The sequence below is a fragment of the Cyprinus carpio genome, chromosome B22 (assembly GCF_018340385.1).
Source record: "Cyprinus carpio isolate SPL01 chromosome B22, ASM1834038v1, whole genome shotgun sequence".
Lineage (NCBI taxonomy): Eukaryota > Metazoa > Chordata > Actinopteri > Cypriniformes > Cyprinidae > Cyprinus > Cyprinus carpio.
In genome coordinates, this window is record NC_056618.1 from 5,940,760 (window position 1) to 5,959,966 (window position 19,207).

The 19,207-nt window shown below is 36.5% G+C and overlaps 1 protein-coding gene and 1 long non-coding RNA gene across 2 annotated transcripts; both read left to right on the plus strand.

Moving 5' to 3' along the window:
• The first annotated feature begins 6,240 nt into the window (after positions 1-6,240).
• LOC109105257 lies at positions 6,241-9,049 on the plus strand. Its single transcript, XM_042748945.1, has 6 exons — positions 6,241-6,631; positions 7,085-7,414; positions 7,585-7,905; positions 8,222-8,341; positions 8,890-9,002; positions 9,035-9,049. The coding sequence occupies exons 1-6, from the start codon at positions 6,586-6,588 to the stop codon at positions 9,047-9,049; spliced, it is 945 nt and encodes a 314-aa protein (XP_042604879.1). The 5' UTR covers positions 6,241-6,585.
• A 10-nt stretch (positions 9,050-9,059) lies between these two features.
• Positions 9,060-11,995, plus strand: LOC122141561. Its single transcript, XR_006157915.1, has 3 exons — positions 9,060-9,199; positions 10,421-10,711; positions 10,887-11,995. It is a non-coding gene; the product is annotated as an uncharacterized LOC122141561 (long non-coding RNA).
• The last annotated feature ends 7,212 nt before the right edge of the window (positions 11,996-19,207 follow it).

The following is a 19,207-nucleotide window of genomic DNA, read 5'->3' on the forward strand; positions in this document are numbered from 1 at the left end:
TAATGTATTATGCATGTGGGTGAAGGGCTTCTTCCTGTCATGCTAACATCAACCTCACTGACTGTTTTGTTTTTTACATAAATACTATAGTGTTAAAAAAAAGGTCAAAGACAAGTCAGGTTGCCCAAGATGTTTTCTATAATGATTCATTAATTAAGATTGTTTGGTGAAGAAGGTCTGAGATGTGTAAGATGAGTAATGAGGAAAGATCAAATATTCAACTAGTATGACAAACAGGATTTAACATCATTCAGTAAAAGCTGCAGAAATTTGTGAATTTGTCCCAGACACTGACAGACAATAACAATATATGTTGTTAAAAAAAAAAAAAAAAAAAAAAAAAAAAGGTGTGATTTCAATAATAGTTGATTTTATTCTGATTCATTTGGGGTGTCTGTTTGTTTATTATTTCAAGTTTCATGGGGTTGTACAATTTGGCATGGGAATCTAAACGATCCTTGCCATTTTGTAGGAATGTAGAATTATTTATTTAAATTATTTTATTTGAGACTTATTGACCTTTACACATAGTCATGAGGGCCTAAGGGGTCCTATCTGTGAAGTCATTTCCTGTTTGTGGTTTTCTTGTCACATTACACCAAAATAGCTTTCTACATCATGTTTATACCACAATATCTTTGATTTAGGGGATAAATATTCATTTTATACAGTGTATAAATAATACAACACACACACACACACACACACACACAAAAATCAAAAGAAATTCTATGCCTCTTAGCTCATATAGCTTAGTAATTTATAATGTACCATTAAAGACTTTATAATGTATCATTAAATGGACTTTTAGCAGATTTATAGATTTTACATTTATAGTGTCCTCTTGTGAAAAAGACCGGAAAAATATTGCATGCTATAAAAGCACCCGTCAGAACTGTATAACTTGATGGTGGGGCCAAGGGTCATAGCTTTACAGCTTGTCCCACCAGCATGTTTCCAGCAAGAAATCTGTGTTTGCCTGGTTAGCTACTGGTAGCCATAATAACTAAAACATCCTTCTTTATTGAGTTTTCTCTTTATTAGTGGACCAAATCCTTATAAATCATTTTAGCTATACAGACTGATATTCATGTGCACAGATGAACACTTAATTTCCATATTGTCCATATTCATTTTAAAACTCGTAACTTCAAGTCAAAATCTTGAAGCAAGCCTCCAGTAATGTGAGGATGTTGTGTTTTGTTAGTGCTGTGTAGTTGAACAGACGAGCAGTTTTGATGGCTCTCATTATTCAACGACATTACTGGAGCTCCACCTAGTGGCTGTGAATAGTAAAATAAAATAATCTATCTAAACAATAAACACACCGACCTCATCTGACTAACGGCCAAACCGCATAGAAAAAGCTGCGAGTTTGAGCTGGCAATCCTGTCCAGTAGTGTAACCTGCCATATTTCATTGGGATTTAGTGGTCTTAACATGCCAATAGAAGGCAACGAATTACCAGTAGAGACCCATAAAACAATGCAATTGCCATTTTAATCAATAAAACAATTAGATTGTATTTATTTATTTATTTTAAACGTCCATTTCTCGAAAAAAATATCCCCCATCTCCTATCACAGTGCCATTGAGTAGCTGAGCAGTTCTGCTGTGTGCTATAACAGATGACCTCGCTGGAGCGAGTTGGCTGCAAGTAGGCAGATATAATAGATAGGCTACACTAGTATATGGTTCAGAACTCTGCATAAGAGTTTCCTTAATTCCTATGAATCATATCTGCTTCCTTTAGCCTCTTAAGAGATATCGAGTCTCTTCTGTCCTGTTCAGCTCACTTCTTGGAGATCTGGGCCCGTATTCATGAACAATCTTAGTGCTAAGAGTTGCTCCTAGTTACAAAATTATAAGAAAAATCTTAGAAATGTTTCCTATTAGAATGAAAGAAAAGATCCTAGTAAAGAAAAACCTTTAAAAGAGCTCCGAAGGTCCAAAATAGTTAGGAGTACGGACGAGGACTTTTAAGAGGCTTAGGAGTTTCTTTAGCAGTGGAGAAAAGCAACGAAACATAAAGAGGGAGAAGAAATGTGTTGCACACAATGCATGACAGATATTAACCTATTATAGACATGCTAACATCTCCACCACCACGCAGAAATGCCATATAGCGCCAGAATTGGAAGTAATCACTACATTAACTGCATTAACATATTTGGCAACAGGAAAAATGCAACTATGCAGCAGTGATGTTTTGGGTCTGTCACTACCTTCTATAAGCATCTATTGTTGCAATAATTGTGTTGCTATTTATTTCCTATGAAATACATAAGTTTGACAGCATGGTAAATAAAGTGCATATATATGTGTGAGAGAAAGTACAGTACAACAGGAAAAAATACACTTTTTATTTGTAATTTAGGGGTTAAGGTTTATAATAGATTTTAAAGTTATATTTTATTTTTTATTTTGGTCTTGGAAAAAATACCAATCACCAAAAACCTGTGTTATCACGTGCAATGGGGTCAGCCCCGCCTCCTCAGTAAGATAAAAGTTTTTATCATTTCCTCTCTCAGAGTTGCTCTCAGATTGGTCCTGAAATTGTCTTAAATTAAGACTCCTATGTAGAAATTTTTAAGATAAATTAGGAGCTTAGAGGAATCTTAGAATCTTCAAGAATATGGGCCCAGATGTCATAAACCAGCACAGCAACAGCAACCACGCCCACCAGAGCAGAGAGAGCCAATCGGATCACAGCTTCACTAAATCCACAACAGTGGATGCAGTATGAAAAAAAAAAAAAAAATATATGAACCCCCCCCCCCCACTGATTCAGATTTGTGCATTTATAGCTCTTTCAAATAGACTTACTGCATCCACTTTAAAGGACTTAGAACATCCACAGACTTTGTATTACATAAGTGATTACTGACCTTTTTAGGACTCCCCTAGGAATCTGTGTGATTATGTGGTTCTTTCTTTTTTAGGACTCCCCTAGGAATCTGTGTGTTTTTTTGGTTCTTTCACTGAACCCTACACTTCTCTCTCACTTGTCTGCTGTCTGTTCTTTGTTTCTGTTAAAGAAGAAAAGGCATGCAAATGCACCAAACCCTCATACGCACAAACAGGTCATATATATTTCTAAATCAAATTTAAGTTTTGATTGAAAAAAAAAAAAAAAACATTATTACAGGATTAACCTGGATTATGCTGTAAATTATCTCCGCATCCACAAGCTTTAACATGAATCAACACCATGTTTGGTCCAAAACTGATTCTGTTTCTCTGTAGTAATAATGATAACTATATTTTTGTCCATACCAATGAGTGACAATGCTATGTTTATTCTAAGCACATGCACCAGTTTTGTCTTCTGTTGCTTTTTAATGCTTGAGCTCTTTAAAGTCGGGTGGATTCTGTTTTGGCTGATAGTTTTTTCATCATTCATCAGCTGGGAAAAAAAAAAAAATCTGAAAGTGACAGTTACCTTAAAAGTGGATTTTAGCTTCTGTACTTTCACAAAGCTAATAGACACTTATATTGACATACCTGAACGCATTCAACAGAGTTCTGTGACATACCTGAACTCGACTGATAGAGCTCAGTAATGTTGGCATCCTCAGTCTGGTTTACGGTTGAATTGTTCGCTGCTGAAAGGAGTGAAATTATTTCCTTATGAAATTAATTCTTTGTGAAGCCGAAAATTGGAATAACATCATCCAAATTTTATTCTGGTGCTCAACGGAGGGCTTTAAATAGAAACCAAAATTCTGATATTGATAATTTCCTGTAACTAATCTATTGGCTTTACAGCTATACCTTTGCAACATTTGAAAAGGAAACATTTATGTGCAAAGAAGTTAAGAGAAATTATGATTGGATAAACTAAAAAGATAATTAAATTCTCACTAGAATCTTTTGTATGTCAAAGTGAAGCTTAGAAAAACAGTCAAGTTAATCAAATTAAATGTATTGAAAATCACTCAATAGTAGTAAAATCTCTGATCTCACAATATTTGGCTCAACAACACTGCTCAAAGTTCAGTCCTAATATACAGCTTATAGCTTTATTTTAGATTTTACAAAAATTACTACACACTTGTATGATTCTCAGTCTTTGTCTTTAAGAAGACAGACAAACATGAAGAGACCATAAATCTAAAACAACATGTGTACTTTGCATTTGCATTTGCTCTGGGTTTGCCCAACCCCCAAACTTTCTCACACTCAAATAGATTCTCAAAAGAATGCACCTAGTGACATCTCAGCTCAGAAACAAAAGAAAATTGTTTCCAATCCCATACTGTAGTCACAAAAATCTTCAAACGGAGCAATGATTCGACCCATGCTCTCAGTATGTGCTTGAAGTTCATTGAATGTTCACAGCAGCAGATCCTATAACTGGTTTCCAGCTTGCACACAATGCATGTCAGGACTGCTGTAGTTACAGGGCCAAATCAAGAGTTTATGTTCAGAAAGATCTGTGAGATGATAACCACTCATTTTAATTTATACTATTTTTTAATATATTTATATAATTTATATTATAACCACAGGAATTTTAATACATTATATTACAATGGCCAGGAATGGCCTTTAGAAATCTCATGATGATTCAGCATTGATTTAGAATGTAGAAATCAGAAATGTAGAAAGAGAAAAAACAGAAGGTGATTAGAAGCAAAAAACTCTTAGGAAAGGAAAATGAAAGGAATGTCAAAATCAACTAATGAGAAAATAACTTATTTATCTTCTAGTGGTTTGTGCAAAATCTTAGATGAGAGAAATTAACATGTCCAGAATTGACCAACTAAAATGATTAATCTGATTGCAATATCTTGAATGGACCAAATCCATCCAAAGCCATAAGATGTTTTAAATTTGCAATTTCATTAATCTGTCACCAGTAACAAGGGAAGGTCTAAGTTTTGTCTTTTTCGTTGCAACAAAACCACAGACACAGTGGCACAAGTGTTAGCCAACGAACCCATCCCTCTCTGGGAAGGGCAACGCACATGGAATCTAATCAGAGAGCTCATTTTTACTGAACATGTGATTAAAGTTGTGTGTAAAATCAGGCAGAGATTCATGAATCTTTACAGACTGCAGAGATGGAAATGGTCAAATGTATGAACAGAATAAGAAAATCCCAATTGCTAAGCTAACAATGCAGCAACAAATCTGGCAAACTAATGCTCTGAGCACAGATCTGACTAGAGTAAATGGTATCATTTATAGAGATTTTCCCAGCAGATCTGGGTGTCATAATGCCTGCAACACAGCAGAATGTGTAAACTCAGCAGTAACAGACAACATACTCTGACTGCGATGAAACACCAGCGGTTAGATATGACCATTGACATTCAGTTTATTTTGGCCTTTTGTTTACAAAACATGATCATGACAATGATATATGTCTTTGTAAACTAAACAAATTTGCTCCTGATCACATGCAATCACAATCAATTTAAGATCCTCCAGTCTTCAATCAATTTGTGAAAAGGCTCAAGATTAAGCTGTTGTTCTCTCTGTCTTTTCCCTTTCAGGTTTACTGCTGCCATCTTTGAAGGACAAGTTCCACAAGGATGTCTGGTCTTGCACACACAACAAGGAGATGGGTGTGGAGATACTACAAGTGGTCATTCACACTTCAGCACTGTACAAGTAATTACATGACCTCCCAGTGTAGCACTGGAACTAAATTATGCAACACAAATGATGGTAGACTAGACATCACCCATCTCCTTTACACAAACATACACACAAACATACAGAACACACTTTTATTATTGCAACTGCACAGTATGCTTACATCCAGGTCTAAATTACTCATATCATTCAAATCTATCACACATTATTGCTTAAGACTTCAAACTAAATAGGTCAAAATAAATTATTTTTTATAAAACACATTTTTAATTATGGCAAACATTACGTGCAATTTTAAAATCTTGTGCCATGTTTTATGGTCAATGTAAAACCCTGTAGCCTAGATGTATAAAAAACATTGCTATGTGCATAGGACTGGAATGGCAACTAATCCCACATCACTGCCTCAAATTCTATGTACAAAAAAAAAAAAAAGACCTGGGGGTTGACAGTGAATATGTAGGCTGACCATCTAATAATTTATTGGTAAACCATGCATATTAAACAAACAAGAATGCATATAATTAAATAGCTCATACATGTTGAATGTATTTAAGACTGTACTTACAAACTGTATTTCTCGCGAATATGTAAAGGAAAAATATCATTAGGGATTGATGAAAATAAGACGCTACAAAATTCAACACACTAGACGTGTGCACCTGCTGACACGCCCACTCTGAGCTTACCATGCGTCCCTCTGTTTACACGCTGTTCTGCTATCACAAATTTTCTTTTAAGGACAAATTTACCGTGTCCCCTTTAAGCGAATGATATTCGAGAAAAGCCGGGATTCTCTGTTCGTATAACGTCTGGATTAGGCTGTTAGAGTTTAGTGTAGGTATATTGTGAGTTATTCACACTTCATTTGGTATGGGCGCGGCTCAGATATGAAGAACACGAAGACCTATTGAAACAGAAAAAATAGAAACACTCTCTACTGATCATCCATATTACATTTGGACACAGCTCTATAACAACATGCAGAAGACGTTATTGCTCTCTCTTTTATTATTATTTATGGGAGGTAAGTTATGAATCTTTAAGTTTTCACAGCTGTTTGACAAATGCGGGAACTGACATTGAAGAAACAACGCGTCTAATAACCATACAAGATTGGTAAGCGTTTTAATAAGAGCTTCATTGGAAATCGCATCTGAATCAGTCGTCGTTGAATTTGCTGGAAAATTAGTGGAATATGCGTTCACGCGCACATCCTCATATCGTATATCACTGCAGCGAGAGAAACGTTTTATAGCCTAAAGTTTATTAATGCAAAAAGACGGTAATATTGGAGGACCAAATTCAGTATAGACATTGATGATGCATATATACAGGCAAGCAGATGAGCGTCTAAATCATCGTTTATGATTCTGTTCAGTAATGCAATGCCATATCTGTCTCACACAATGTTTTCAGTTGAATCTGTTGTATTAGTGAGTTTAATCTTTGGCTGTAACTGTTCATTTATATTCTGCAGGTGTGTCTGGTGGCAATGAAACAGGGTCAGTGTCTGTGATGGAAGGAGATTCTGTCACTCTACACACTGATGTTAGTGAAATAAATAATGACGATACTTTACTGTGGGTGTTTGGACCTAAAGAATATGTCATTTCTCAAATAACGAGAAAGAACGATTTGACCTCATTTTTTGTCACCGATGATGAGAGATTCAGAGGCAGATTGCAAGTGGATCAAAAGATTGGCTCTCTCACTATTAGAAATACAAGGATCACACACTCTGGACAATATAAACTAACGATCTCGAGAGAAAAGACTACGACCAAGATATTTAGTGTTACCATCTTTGGTGGGTATCTCAATCAAGTCTTGTTAGATGACAGTTAGATCATTGTAAATCTAATGAATCACATTACAGACAAAGTCTGTGGTGGAAATATCTTGATTTAAGTTGAAATGTCCCACTTCTAACCTCAGTGCACTCCACTCAATCACACATCTGATCTGATTGTTTTCCAGGCGTTGTTAACGAGACGGATGGAATGAAGTCAGTCTCAGTGATGGAAGGAGATTCTGTCACGCTACACACTGATGCAGAAATACACACAGATGATCTGATAGTGTGGAGGTTTGGAGATAAAGGCATACTCCTGGCTAAACTCGATGTAGGGACTAATGAGAGCTCATTAAATGATGCTGATGAGAGATTCAAAGATCGACTGCAGCTGAATCAGACTGGGTCTCTGACCATCAAGAAGACCAGAACTGAACACACTGGACTTTATGAAGTACAGATCAGAGGCAGTGAGAGCTCACAGCGATTCCTTCTCTCTGTCACTGGTAAAGCTTTATAGTTAGTCTTTCAATGTAATGACATAATTAAATCAGATACTTGTATTAAAATTAAACCCTTGAATATATCATTAGTATTTTGTTCATCATATTGATGAGAACCCCTGCTTTAGTATATACAGTATATGAAATTAACAACTATTTTAAAGTTAGTGGTAGGGCTGGGCTGGGCTGGGTATTGTAAACATTTTTTTTTTTTTTTTATATTGTTACCGATAATTTGACTTGGTTACTCAAAATATTTTAATTAAAAATCAGATTAAAATTCAGGCTGACACATTCACCAACACATCTTTTTCTTTAGCAGCTCCCATTCAGGTTCTGTCTCCTGGTGCTATAGCAGGGATAACTGTTGCCGTTCTGCTGGCGGTTGCAGTTTTGATTCACTGTCAGTGCAGAATCTCTAAACTAAAAAAACAAGTGGGTAAGTATTACAGCCAAGTTTTGTTATGCTGCATTAGAGGTTAAAGGTGCATAATAATGTTTCAAAATTAATATTTAAATGTTTCAGTTTGATTGGGTTTGTGAATAGAAAAAATCTACTTTCAGTTTTACAAAAGCTACTTACATTAAGATCTGTGTTCGATGATAGAGAATCAAAGAATTCACTATAAAGATGACTAACATATGGATGCATATTCCTGCTTTTTTGTTGTTTTTGTTTTAGAATAACATTTTGTCTGCTGTTTAAGAATAGCATTAGAATAATGTCTTTTTTTTACCTTTTTGAATTAATTGGCGGAGTTTGGGTGCTTACTGGTGAATGAAGAATGCTGCGTGAAAACATTTGTACACATATTTTACACACAGATATGAATTTTATAGAGCCATTCTGATTCTCAGTGAATCGATAAATGTGCACTACAAATCCTCCCACATTCTTTGTACAGTTCATATGTAAATCAATATCTGCAATTTGCAATTTCTGTGAACATGCCAAGCCAAAATAACCACTGTGTGCTGCTGTGACAGGTGAAGATAAGTCAGCGAAGGAAGGAGAATCTGTCACTCTACCGACTGGTCTTACTGAAATACATAAAGATGATAAGATACAATGGTGGTACGAAGATGAAAACAATCTCATTGTTGATGTAATTGGTGTGGTGAGTAGTAGGAGATTTTTTGGTGGTGATGGTGGGTTATTGAGGAGAACTGAGACTAGATGATTATGGAAATCTCACCATCAATAACATCAGAACCATTCACACTGGACTCTATAAACTCAAGATCAGCGGCAGAAGAAGAAGAACCAAATACAAGCTATTCATTCTGACAGTTGGTGGTGAGTAAGTCTTTCAATGTGTTAATGATCTTGGTTTAGATCAGGGATGTCCAAACCTGTTCCTGGTGGAGCAATTTCCTACAGAGTTTAGCTCCAATCTTATTTAAACAGCTAATCAAGGTCTTCAGGATTACTACAAACTTCCAGGCAAGATGGTTTCAGCAGCTTGGAGCTAAAAGGACATAGGCCTCTAAGGCCACATTTACACTGCAGGTCTTCATGACCAATTCCGATTTTGTCTCTATATTTGAATTTTTGGACGTCATGCTTACATTTCTTTTAAAAGTGACCCATATCCGATGTATGCATTTTACACTGCACTTGGTGAAACAAAACACAACAAATAGCATATATGACATCACAAATCAATTTCCATAGTACATTGAGTTTAAAGGGATACTCCACCCCAAAATGAAAATTTTGTCATTAATCACTTACCCCCATGTCGTTCCAAACCCATAAAAGCTCTGTTCGTCTTCGGAATACAATTTAAGATATTTTGGATGAAAACCTGGAGGCTTGAGAGTGTCCCATAGACTGCCAAATAAATAACAGTGTCAAGGTCCATAAAAGGTATGAAAGTCATCGTCAGAATACTCTATCTGCCATCGGACGTGCAATCTGGGTTGTTTGAAGCAACGGGAACACTTTTTGTAAGCGAAGAAAACAAAAATAACGACTAAATCTTCATTTTGGGGTGGAGTAGCCCTTTAATTTATTGTCGTGGAATTCATATAGAAACAATTTTAATGCAATGGTTACATACATCAAAATAATTATATAGTACAAGTTCTTCAGGACAGTGATTATGTAGGCTACGCATCTGATTTGTATCTGATTTATTTCCACATAAATTCCGTTCTATTTGGGGTATTTTATGGTCACATAGCAAACGTTACAAAGAGGACATTTGGGACGTTAACAGAACATTCTCGCATTGTCCACTGTTGGTCATGAGGCCTGAATTGAATCCCTGTGATTTTTTTTTTCCCGCTTACACAGTTGTGGATAGATAATAGCATCCTACAGAGATGAGATTAGTTCAGTGCCTTTGGCTGTCGGTAAGATAACTGAACAATACAAAATGGAAAGGAAGTTCCTAGTTATCTTTGAACATGCCAAAGTAGGTTAAATGTCATCTAAACATATGTAATGGTAAAACTGCAAACTAATTACTACTTTATTTTCTTCTGTATTTCTGTTTGCTGTTGTGACATGAAGTGAGGACGGAAAAAGTGGAGGAGGGAAAATCTGTCACTCTACACAATGATGCTGAAATACAGACCGGTGATCTAATACTGTGGACGTTTGGAGCTGAAAACAGTCTTGTTGCTAGAAAGGATTCAAGAACAGATGATATTGATGAGAGTTTGAGTGACAGACTGGAGCTGAATAATGAGACTGGATCTCTGACCATCAGGAACATCAGAACCACAGACTCTGGACATTTTAAACTCCAGATCATCAACAGCAAAACGACCACATTCAGGAGATTCAATGTGGATGTCACCGGTGAGTGAAACATCATTTATTTTAATAACAGTATGTTTACGCAACAGTTCTAGTCCTTGAATTTGACTGGTTGCGCAGCTTCATTTTAGTAAAATCATATGTGTATGTATTTCAGCAACACTGTTTATCTGTCTGTTTTGATTTCCGTCATTGTCTTTGCATGTTGTCTCCACAGAAAAACAAGAGAAAGGGGAAAAGGAGCAGCAGGAGACAAATTCAGTTTAATGAGACGGGAGACGCCCAGCAGTGTGAATCATGGTGAACATCTGAGCCGATCATTTCTGTCCTCTAGTGGACAAAAACTGATCTAAGAATCAAATCAGAGATCTTAATGTGTACAAAGAGCATGCTAGCAAGGAATTATATGTATAATGTTTATATAGTGTTCAAGAATTGAAGGTAGAACCTCTGAGTCCTAAATGTTTAGCTTATGAATGGTCAAAGGAGATTGAAATTTTCTATTTCAACAATGACTTCTAATAATATTCTTAACCTACTTATAACCATTTAGCATGAAATGTTGTTTCAGTGTTGTTTCAAACAGTAATCAGTGGAAGAGTGCTGTTTTGCAAGTACTAGAAATGTGGCTTTCAAATGACTATTGTAGATGGCTATTATACATTAAATTTGGTCTAATTGTTGTTTTTTTATTTTTTGGCCTGAATTAAGTAAATGACTAGACATCAAGCTTTTGATATCATCTTTAGTACAGCAGTTTGGAGAACTGGTATGTTAATTTGCCAATTACCATCAACATAGCAGTGAAAGCTCACTCCATGTGTCCTGCTAATGTCTCCCAGTGGAATTGTTCATTACATTATTTGGTACATTACTGTGAAATTGGATTTCACTTATCTCGTAAGGCGACAGTCTGTTGCTAGACAAATTCCATGTGCACTGGTACATAATAGGCCAGAAGATCTGTACACGTAGAAGACATGTAGAATAGTCCGTTCTGATCACCTGAGCAATTCAAAGCATGTTTGTGATAATGATTACGAACGTTTGCTTGCTTCTTAATCAATGCATGCATTCAAATGTTTTCATATACAACGTTACTCTTTTAATTTCAGATGAAATCAAACTAATTAAAGAAATTCGCCTTTTTTTACAGTGACTGTTTTGATATGTCCTTTGTTTATCGACACTGTAGATAAAGTTTAAATTTACACAAGTAAACATATACATAAGTTAAATGAACTTGACAATTCTGAGTTACACTGACAAATAAAAATCATTGAAACAAAAGTAAACGTGTTGTGGACTAACTATTTATTCAATTGCAATTACTTAAAAGAGTGAATCTACTTTAAACTAACAAATTAATTGGAGTTCAGCCTTCCTAAATGGATTAAGATCTCTGATAATCAGAAACATCAAAACTGCAGGCTCTGGAATTTTTAAACTACAGATCATCAACAGTGAACACACCATATTCAGGAGATTCAATGTGACTGTCACCGGTGAGTAGAACAACATTCATTTTTTACAGTTATATATTTATTTACACAATATAAATATCACACAATATAGTGAATGAATCAGTGACTGTAGAGATGCTGCTGTTGAACAAAGAGGATGTGCATGGAGAGAATGAGTGATCAGTCATGCCCACCAATGCCAATCACTGTGACAGCATTTCTGATATTACAAAAGGGAAAAATTAACCAATGTTTTGTTGATCCTTGAAGGTAGAACCTCTGAGTCCTAAATGTTTAGCTCATGAATGGTCAAAGGAGATTGAAATTTATTATTTTTATTTAATTTTTTTTAATTAAAAAAAAAGTTCATTCTTTAAAGCTGCTATTAATTAAACATTTTAAAAATAGCAATTATGTTTCTCTATTGTTACATTTTACATTAAAAATTGTTATCCATTCGCTGTAACCCATGATTAATGTTGTTTTTATATTTTAAAAGCATATTTTTAAAGCAATTTTTAAAGTGTACTCACTTTTATAGCATTTCAGCCCAATAAATAAAATAAATTAAAATGTTTTTTTTTTGTAGTGTACTCAATGGTATGAGGATTGCAATGCGAATAATATAACATAGGGATGCTAAAACAGATCAAAATGGCAGAGTAGTGGAAGAATATATGGAGGCAGAGCCGAACCTCCCTATACGCAAAGTACACAAGCTTTATAGGGCCCCCGGAACACCAGGGGCCCCTTGCTCTCAAAGATGCTTTCATTTTAGTTTCGTTCCTGAATTTGGCCAGCGGTTATGGGAAAAATTTTCATTTCTTTTAATGCGGTGCGCTGTCGCTCTTTCTACATATAAATTAGTCAAATCATGTAACGTGAATGTCATACAGTCTCAGGCACAAGACTAAAAAAAATAAAAAATGCGATGAAAGCATACAGAGCCGCGGAAGAGATGCTGTTTCTCAAGAACAGCAGGACCACAGCAGGTTTCACTTCGAATCAAAAACTTATTTGTGACAGGTTTATACTGTCGCTTTTGGTACTTCACCAAATGCAATGAATAAATGAGCTTGTGACAGGTTTATGATGTTGGTTTTTGGTGTTCAGTTTTGTTGTTGATCTCAATTTGATTGACGGTTGAATCGTTCACCACAAAGCTGGGCGTCACACAATTTGAGCTTGACAAACTTTCCGGTGATGAAGTACTCCGTGGCTATTCTGGTAATGATAGATAATACTTTGACTTCAGTCTTATCACACACACTTTTGATTTTTATTTACAGAAATGTATTTAATTTTAATTAAAGCAGCCAATATCATAAATTGCAGTTGTAAAAAAATGTAAATGACAAATGTATGGCAAATTATGCCATAATGTTCTACTCACTGTAGACTGTTACATTAAAACTTTCATATTTTGTCTCTTCGCCGACAACTGTGAGATGATAAAGTCCAGAGTCTGTGGTTCTGGTGTTTGTGATGGTCAGAGATCCAGTCTGATTCAGCTTCAGTCTGTCTCTGAATCTCCCACCAGCACTATTATAGATTGAGATTGCTTGCGTGAGTCTGTTAAATTCAGCTATTCTTGTGCTTCCAAACATCCACTGTATTAACAAATATGTCTGTGCTTCAGAAACATCAGTGTTTAGAGTGACAGAATCTCCCATCATCACTGATATTCTCTTCACTGCATCGGTCACATCTAGAAAAAAAAAAAAAAAAAAAACAACGGAAATATATTTTGTCATAGAATGACATTTTCACACCAAGAATTATAACTACAAATATAGCCTAAATTATAATTTAAAATGACACAATAATGATGTTCAGTATAACTGAAACAAAACTTTTATCAGTATCTATAAGAAAATATAGACACAAATTGAGGCTCTGAGGCACACATAGCCTATTAAATCAATTCATGTGAATCAATTCATGGCCCCAATCTAGAATACAATGTAAAATAAATATCATTTATAAGGTCTGTGCTGTTGAAGAGCATTTACAAGTCTGCAGAACTCATACAGGACGGTCAGCTATTTTGGGTGGTTCTGAAATGATTTGTTCCTCATTAATGGACACATGCAATTCTTCTTTTTTGAGTGTCACCTGATACTTCTTCTGCACTCGTTTTTGCGTGCTAAAAGAAGTGAAACATAGCACTCACTCTGTGGATCAACTGATTTTTATATTATTCAGTTAACAAGTTACAGTTACTGAGAGATCACAAACTACCTTGAATTAGCCTCATGCCTGTTGAAGACATGTTAATATCATTGATACTTATTTTGAAGCTGTGCATTTTTAGTGTTTTACAACAAGATAATCTTTTTTTGTTTTTTTTTTTAATTCCTTCAACAAAATTACTCACCACACTCCTAAATTAATTAATCAATAAAAATTGCCTAGTAGTTATAGTTGTAGTTATTCCATGTTAACCACAATTTAACCATGGTTTTGTTACAAAACAACATAGTTTAACTATGGTATTTGTGTGATTACACAAATAGTAATCTATACGCAAAAAAAAAAATAAATAAATAAATAAATAAATAAATAAATAAAATAAAATAAAAAATAGAAGAACAGAAGTTAAATCATAAAAACACATCCATAACTTACCAACCATACGACACGAGCACAAACAGAACAAAACAAAAGCGTTAACCATATTCCCTGGCCGTTTGTAATCCACTAATAACGCTGACGCGCTGAGTTTTGTTGCTGCATGTCGGCAGTGCTCGAAGAGTTTGGTCACTTGTAGGTGTTCCCATTGCTGGTTGCCTAGTAACATTTATGAATGACACAAGTGGGTTTCATGCCATGTTGTTGACAATGCATACGATTTTTGACCTCTGAACATTTTAAGGGGGAATATCCAGTGGTGTAGTGGTGCCTGGAGAAGTGGGTATACTCTTAATTTATGCCCCATTTTTTTAAAGCCCACCCAGCAATGGATGATCACTCTGTGTTATAAACAGTGACGTGTAAAACTAGTTGTGTATATTTAGTTCACCCCAAAATGGGTCATTAATATTTGCATATTATCACTTAACTTCTGCTGCTTGACTTCACGGAGTAAGGATCATTATGAAATTAAAATTATCCACAGAAGAGTTGCAGATTTTGCAATAATTCAAATTTTAGAAAATAAATAGACTGGCGCAATGAACATTTTGTCAGTATCTTATTTCTAGTAAATTAATGATTTTTTTGTTTAGTTGTCTGTTCGTAGGAGAATCATACGGCAGTGTTTTAGTGCCACGAGAATAAAGTCGTAATAGGCCTACTACGAGAATAAAGTCTAAATGTTTCGAGAATAAAGTCGTAATACTACGAGAATAAAGTCGGAATATTACGAGAATAAAGTCGAAATATTGGCGTAAGATGGCGTAACGAGATCAGACGTGTTGTATTGCGTATGTGTATATGGTGTGTTTTTGTTTATTGTTTTTGTCTGTGCACACAAAAATAACTTTCCACACACACTCCAGTGAGATACCTCAGCCTATTTCGTCCTGGATTATTTCCATTTTTGCACAACGGTGAACCTAAGTCTGCATACATTGTGCTACTGCAGTTGAGCTTGCTACCCAAGTTAGCATAACCCCCGGCTAATCGGGATCCGAGCTAACAAAATTAGCTCCACTGGCAGCTAGCTACACTAACTGCTACATCACTGCAAGGATTTAGCATACAGCTGCGCCGAAAACTGCGTAATATTAATATTCAGAATCTGTCTTTAGCTTCTAGCTTCCCTCTAGCCAACCAGCCAGCTATCTAGCACAGCTAAGTAGACACAATGGTAAATCTAAGTCAACATACAGTGCGCTACTGTGGCTGAGCCAGCAACTTGTGTCTGCTTACCTCCCGGCTGTGCTGGCGGCCTCGGGGTGCTGCCGGGTCCTCTATGGTGGCTCGGTTGAGGAGATCCTCCATCGCGGCCTTTCAGTTTGTCTTCCGTTGCGTTATGAATGACGAGATTCAGTTGTCTGCCTACTGACTGGGCATGCAGGTGTGCTGTTGACATCTAGTGGGCCTGCTAGCTGCATCCTGTTGGGCGGACACCCGCTCGAGCAAGTGGACTGATCCTGGGATTCACTCTGCACTTTGGTTCGTTCACATATTTGGACTCTGTGGATGCTCGGCCCCGAACTGTGAACTGTTCTAGGCAGCCAGGGTTTTTGGTCTGCCTATCGGAGGCCCTCATACAGATGGTAGCACTGTTCGATTATCTATTTGTACAGCGTGCGTGCAGTTCATGCGTAGTGTTATCAATAATTTAATTCTGTCCGGTTTCTCTTTGCATCTGTTTATTATTTTTATTACTTTTTCAACGTCTGTGCATTTCATGACAATGTGCCACGTTTATTGCTATTTGAATTAGCTTTTATTGTTCTGTTGTACTGTAGATCACCTTGCCTCACTCAGTATACCCTAGGTAACCTCTTTGTCCCCCCCTCCCCTTACTTTGAGACCCTTACTTCCCTATCTAGTTTGACCAATTCCCATAGAGATGCCACTTAATTTTTTCTAACCCAACGCCTAGGTTTACCTCCCTCACATATTCACCTTATTATATCCTTATCTGCCCACCAGGCACTGATCCTATTCAACTCTCCCCAGAAATTTACTCCATTCATTCATTCTGCCCAATGCTCTAAACGTCCAGTTCTCAATGCATTTTGTCGCGCTCTTATACTGCTTTTACTATGGTCCTCTGGAAATGTTGAACCAAACCCCGGCCCAGTAACTAATAATGCCGTCCCCACCCCCCAGGTGCTTTCTTATGCAGATTTCTGCAATAGTAAAAATCTTAGGTTCATGCACATTAACACCAGAAGCATACTTCCTAAATTGGACTCATTTACTGCCCTTGCACACTCAGCTAACCCTGATATCCTAGCTGTGTCTGAATCCTGGCTCAGGAAATCCACTAAAAATTCTAAAGTATCAATTGCTAACTATAATATTTACCATCAAAACAGAACCACTAAAGGAGGCGGAGTCATCCTCTATTGCAGACAGGCACTACAATGCTCTGTTATCTTATCCAGTTCCTTGCCGAAACAGTTTGAGCTCTTACTTTTGAAAATCCACTTCTCTAGAAATAAGTCCCTCATGGTAGCTTCCTGTTATATAGATATATGTGCATTGAGGTGTGTTTTAGGTATCTTGAATGTGGTTTGTTTGGCTGTGATTTGATTGCTCCCCATTTATCTTCTGAGTTCTTACTGTTAGGCGACTTAACCTGGGATTGGCTTAATGCTTCACCAAATTTATTACCAGAGACAGACGTGCACTTCTCTCAATGATCACCCAGTGTTATTACCACTATAGGATTCAGACATTTGATACACATAAATACTAGTAAAACAATGTCATTTAGTGTTTTTGAAAACACTCATATCATATTATGATGGAACCCACAATACAACATTCAAATTTAATTTATGTGCTTTATTCATATCTTAATGGGTCACCCATTTGCCACGTGCTCACTCTCTGAATGCAGTGTGAAGAAACATGGCGGCGCCCATCTGATTACCCCTAGATACATAATCGTAATTTCTGTATCATGACAATCAAGTTTGTGAATATATTTAAATAAAAAAAGGGTAGCCATCTCATAGATATTATTGTAGGACGCCCTCTGATGGTTCGCTATGGAAACTAATAATGCACCACTAGAAAGACACCCTAAAAAGGGACTGGCGCTTCGTGTTCACCACTGAAAAGGTTAAACTGGGACTGGCGTAATGCTTCACCCAATTTATTGGTACCCTCATAGATATTGCCCTAACTAATATGCCCACAAAATAATAGCCAAGACATCAGCGATCACTGCCTCATTGCCTGTGTCTGTAACGTGTCTGCAGTCAAAAGGCCTCCCCTCATCACTGTCAAATGCTCCCTTAAACACTTTTGCGAACAAGCCTTTCTATTAGATCTAGTCCAGGTACCTTGGAAGGATATTGACCTTATTCCTTCATTAGAGGATACCTGGTCATTTTTTAAGAAAGCCTTTCTAGCCGTTCTAAATAAGCATGCCCCTTACAAAAAGTTCAGAATTAAGAATAGATATAGTCCATGATTCACGCCAGAACTCACGACCCTTAGCCAATATAAAAACATTCTATGGCGTTCCGCTTTAGTGACGAACAACCCCTGTGACCGGCAACGTTTCAACAAAGCCAGAAATTGGTACTCACAGGCGGTCAGGAATGCTAAGGTTAGCTTTTTTAAACAGAAATTTGCTACCTGTAGCACTAATTCTAAAAAGTTCTGGGAGACAGTAAAGTCTATGGAAAATAAGGACATCTCCGTACAGCTGCCCACGGCTCTAAGGCTTGATAATACTGTTATTACCAATGTCTTCCATAGTTGAGAACTTCAATAAGCATTTTGCCATGGCAGGTTGTGCGAACCCCACTCTAATTAACAGCTCCTTATCCTCTGTTGCACCCAGCCAAAACCTCCCATGCTTTGATTTGATTTATTTATTTATTTGCAAGGACAGTGCATATTAACATAACAGCTCAACTGTAAAATATGCCAGAGTTAGCCAGAAGGCTAGTTTTCATCTGTAGTCCTAGGCCAGATGAACAGTAGGCACCCTGGAAGTAGGTAATAGGTAAAACAAATTGATTATCACATGGCAAAATACAATAAACATCACATTTGCTGCAGCAGCAGGATTAAGACACCATAACAAACATGCAACAAGGAGTTCATGTGCTACAGAGCTTAAGTGGGAATGCAGCTGGAGGTGACATGACATAAGAGCACAAACAGCAGTTCATGAAACAACTAGAATCAATATTAAAGGACACAGTCAATAACAATAGTCAATTATAATACAAAACTTAAAAGGGAGAGTAAACATTAAAATGCAGCAGTATCGAAATTAGATAAGAAGAACATGCAAAATGACCTAGGAGAGTGGTGGTGGAAGTTTAGTGCTGGCATGTTTGATTGTTAAGGAGCCAACGTTTTAATGATGAGCGGAACACATTATAACTATTGATTTCTCTGATTGGTGTTGGAATAGTGTTCCATTCTTTTGAAG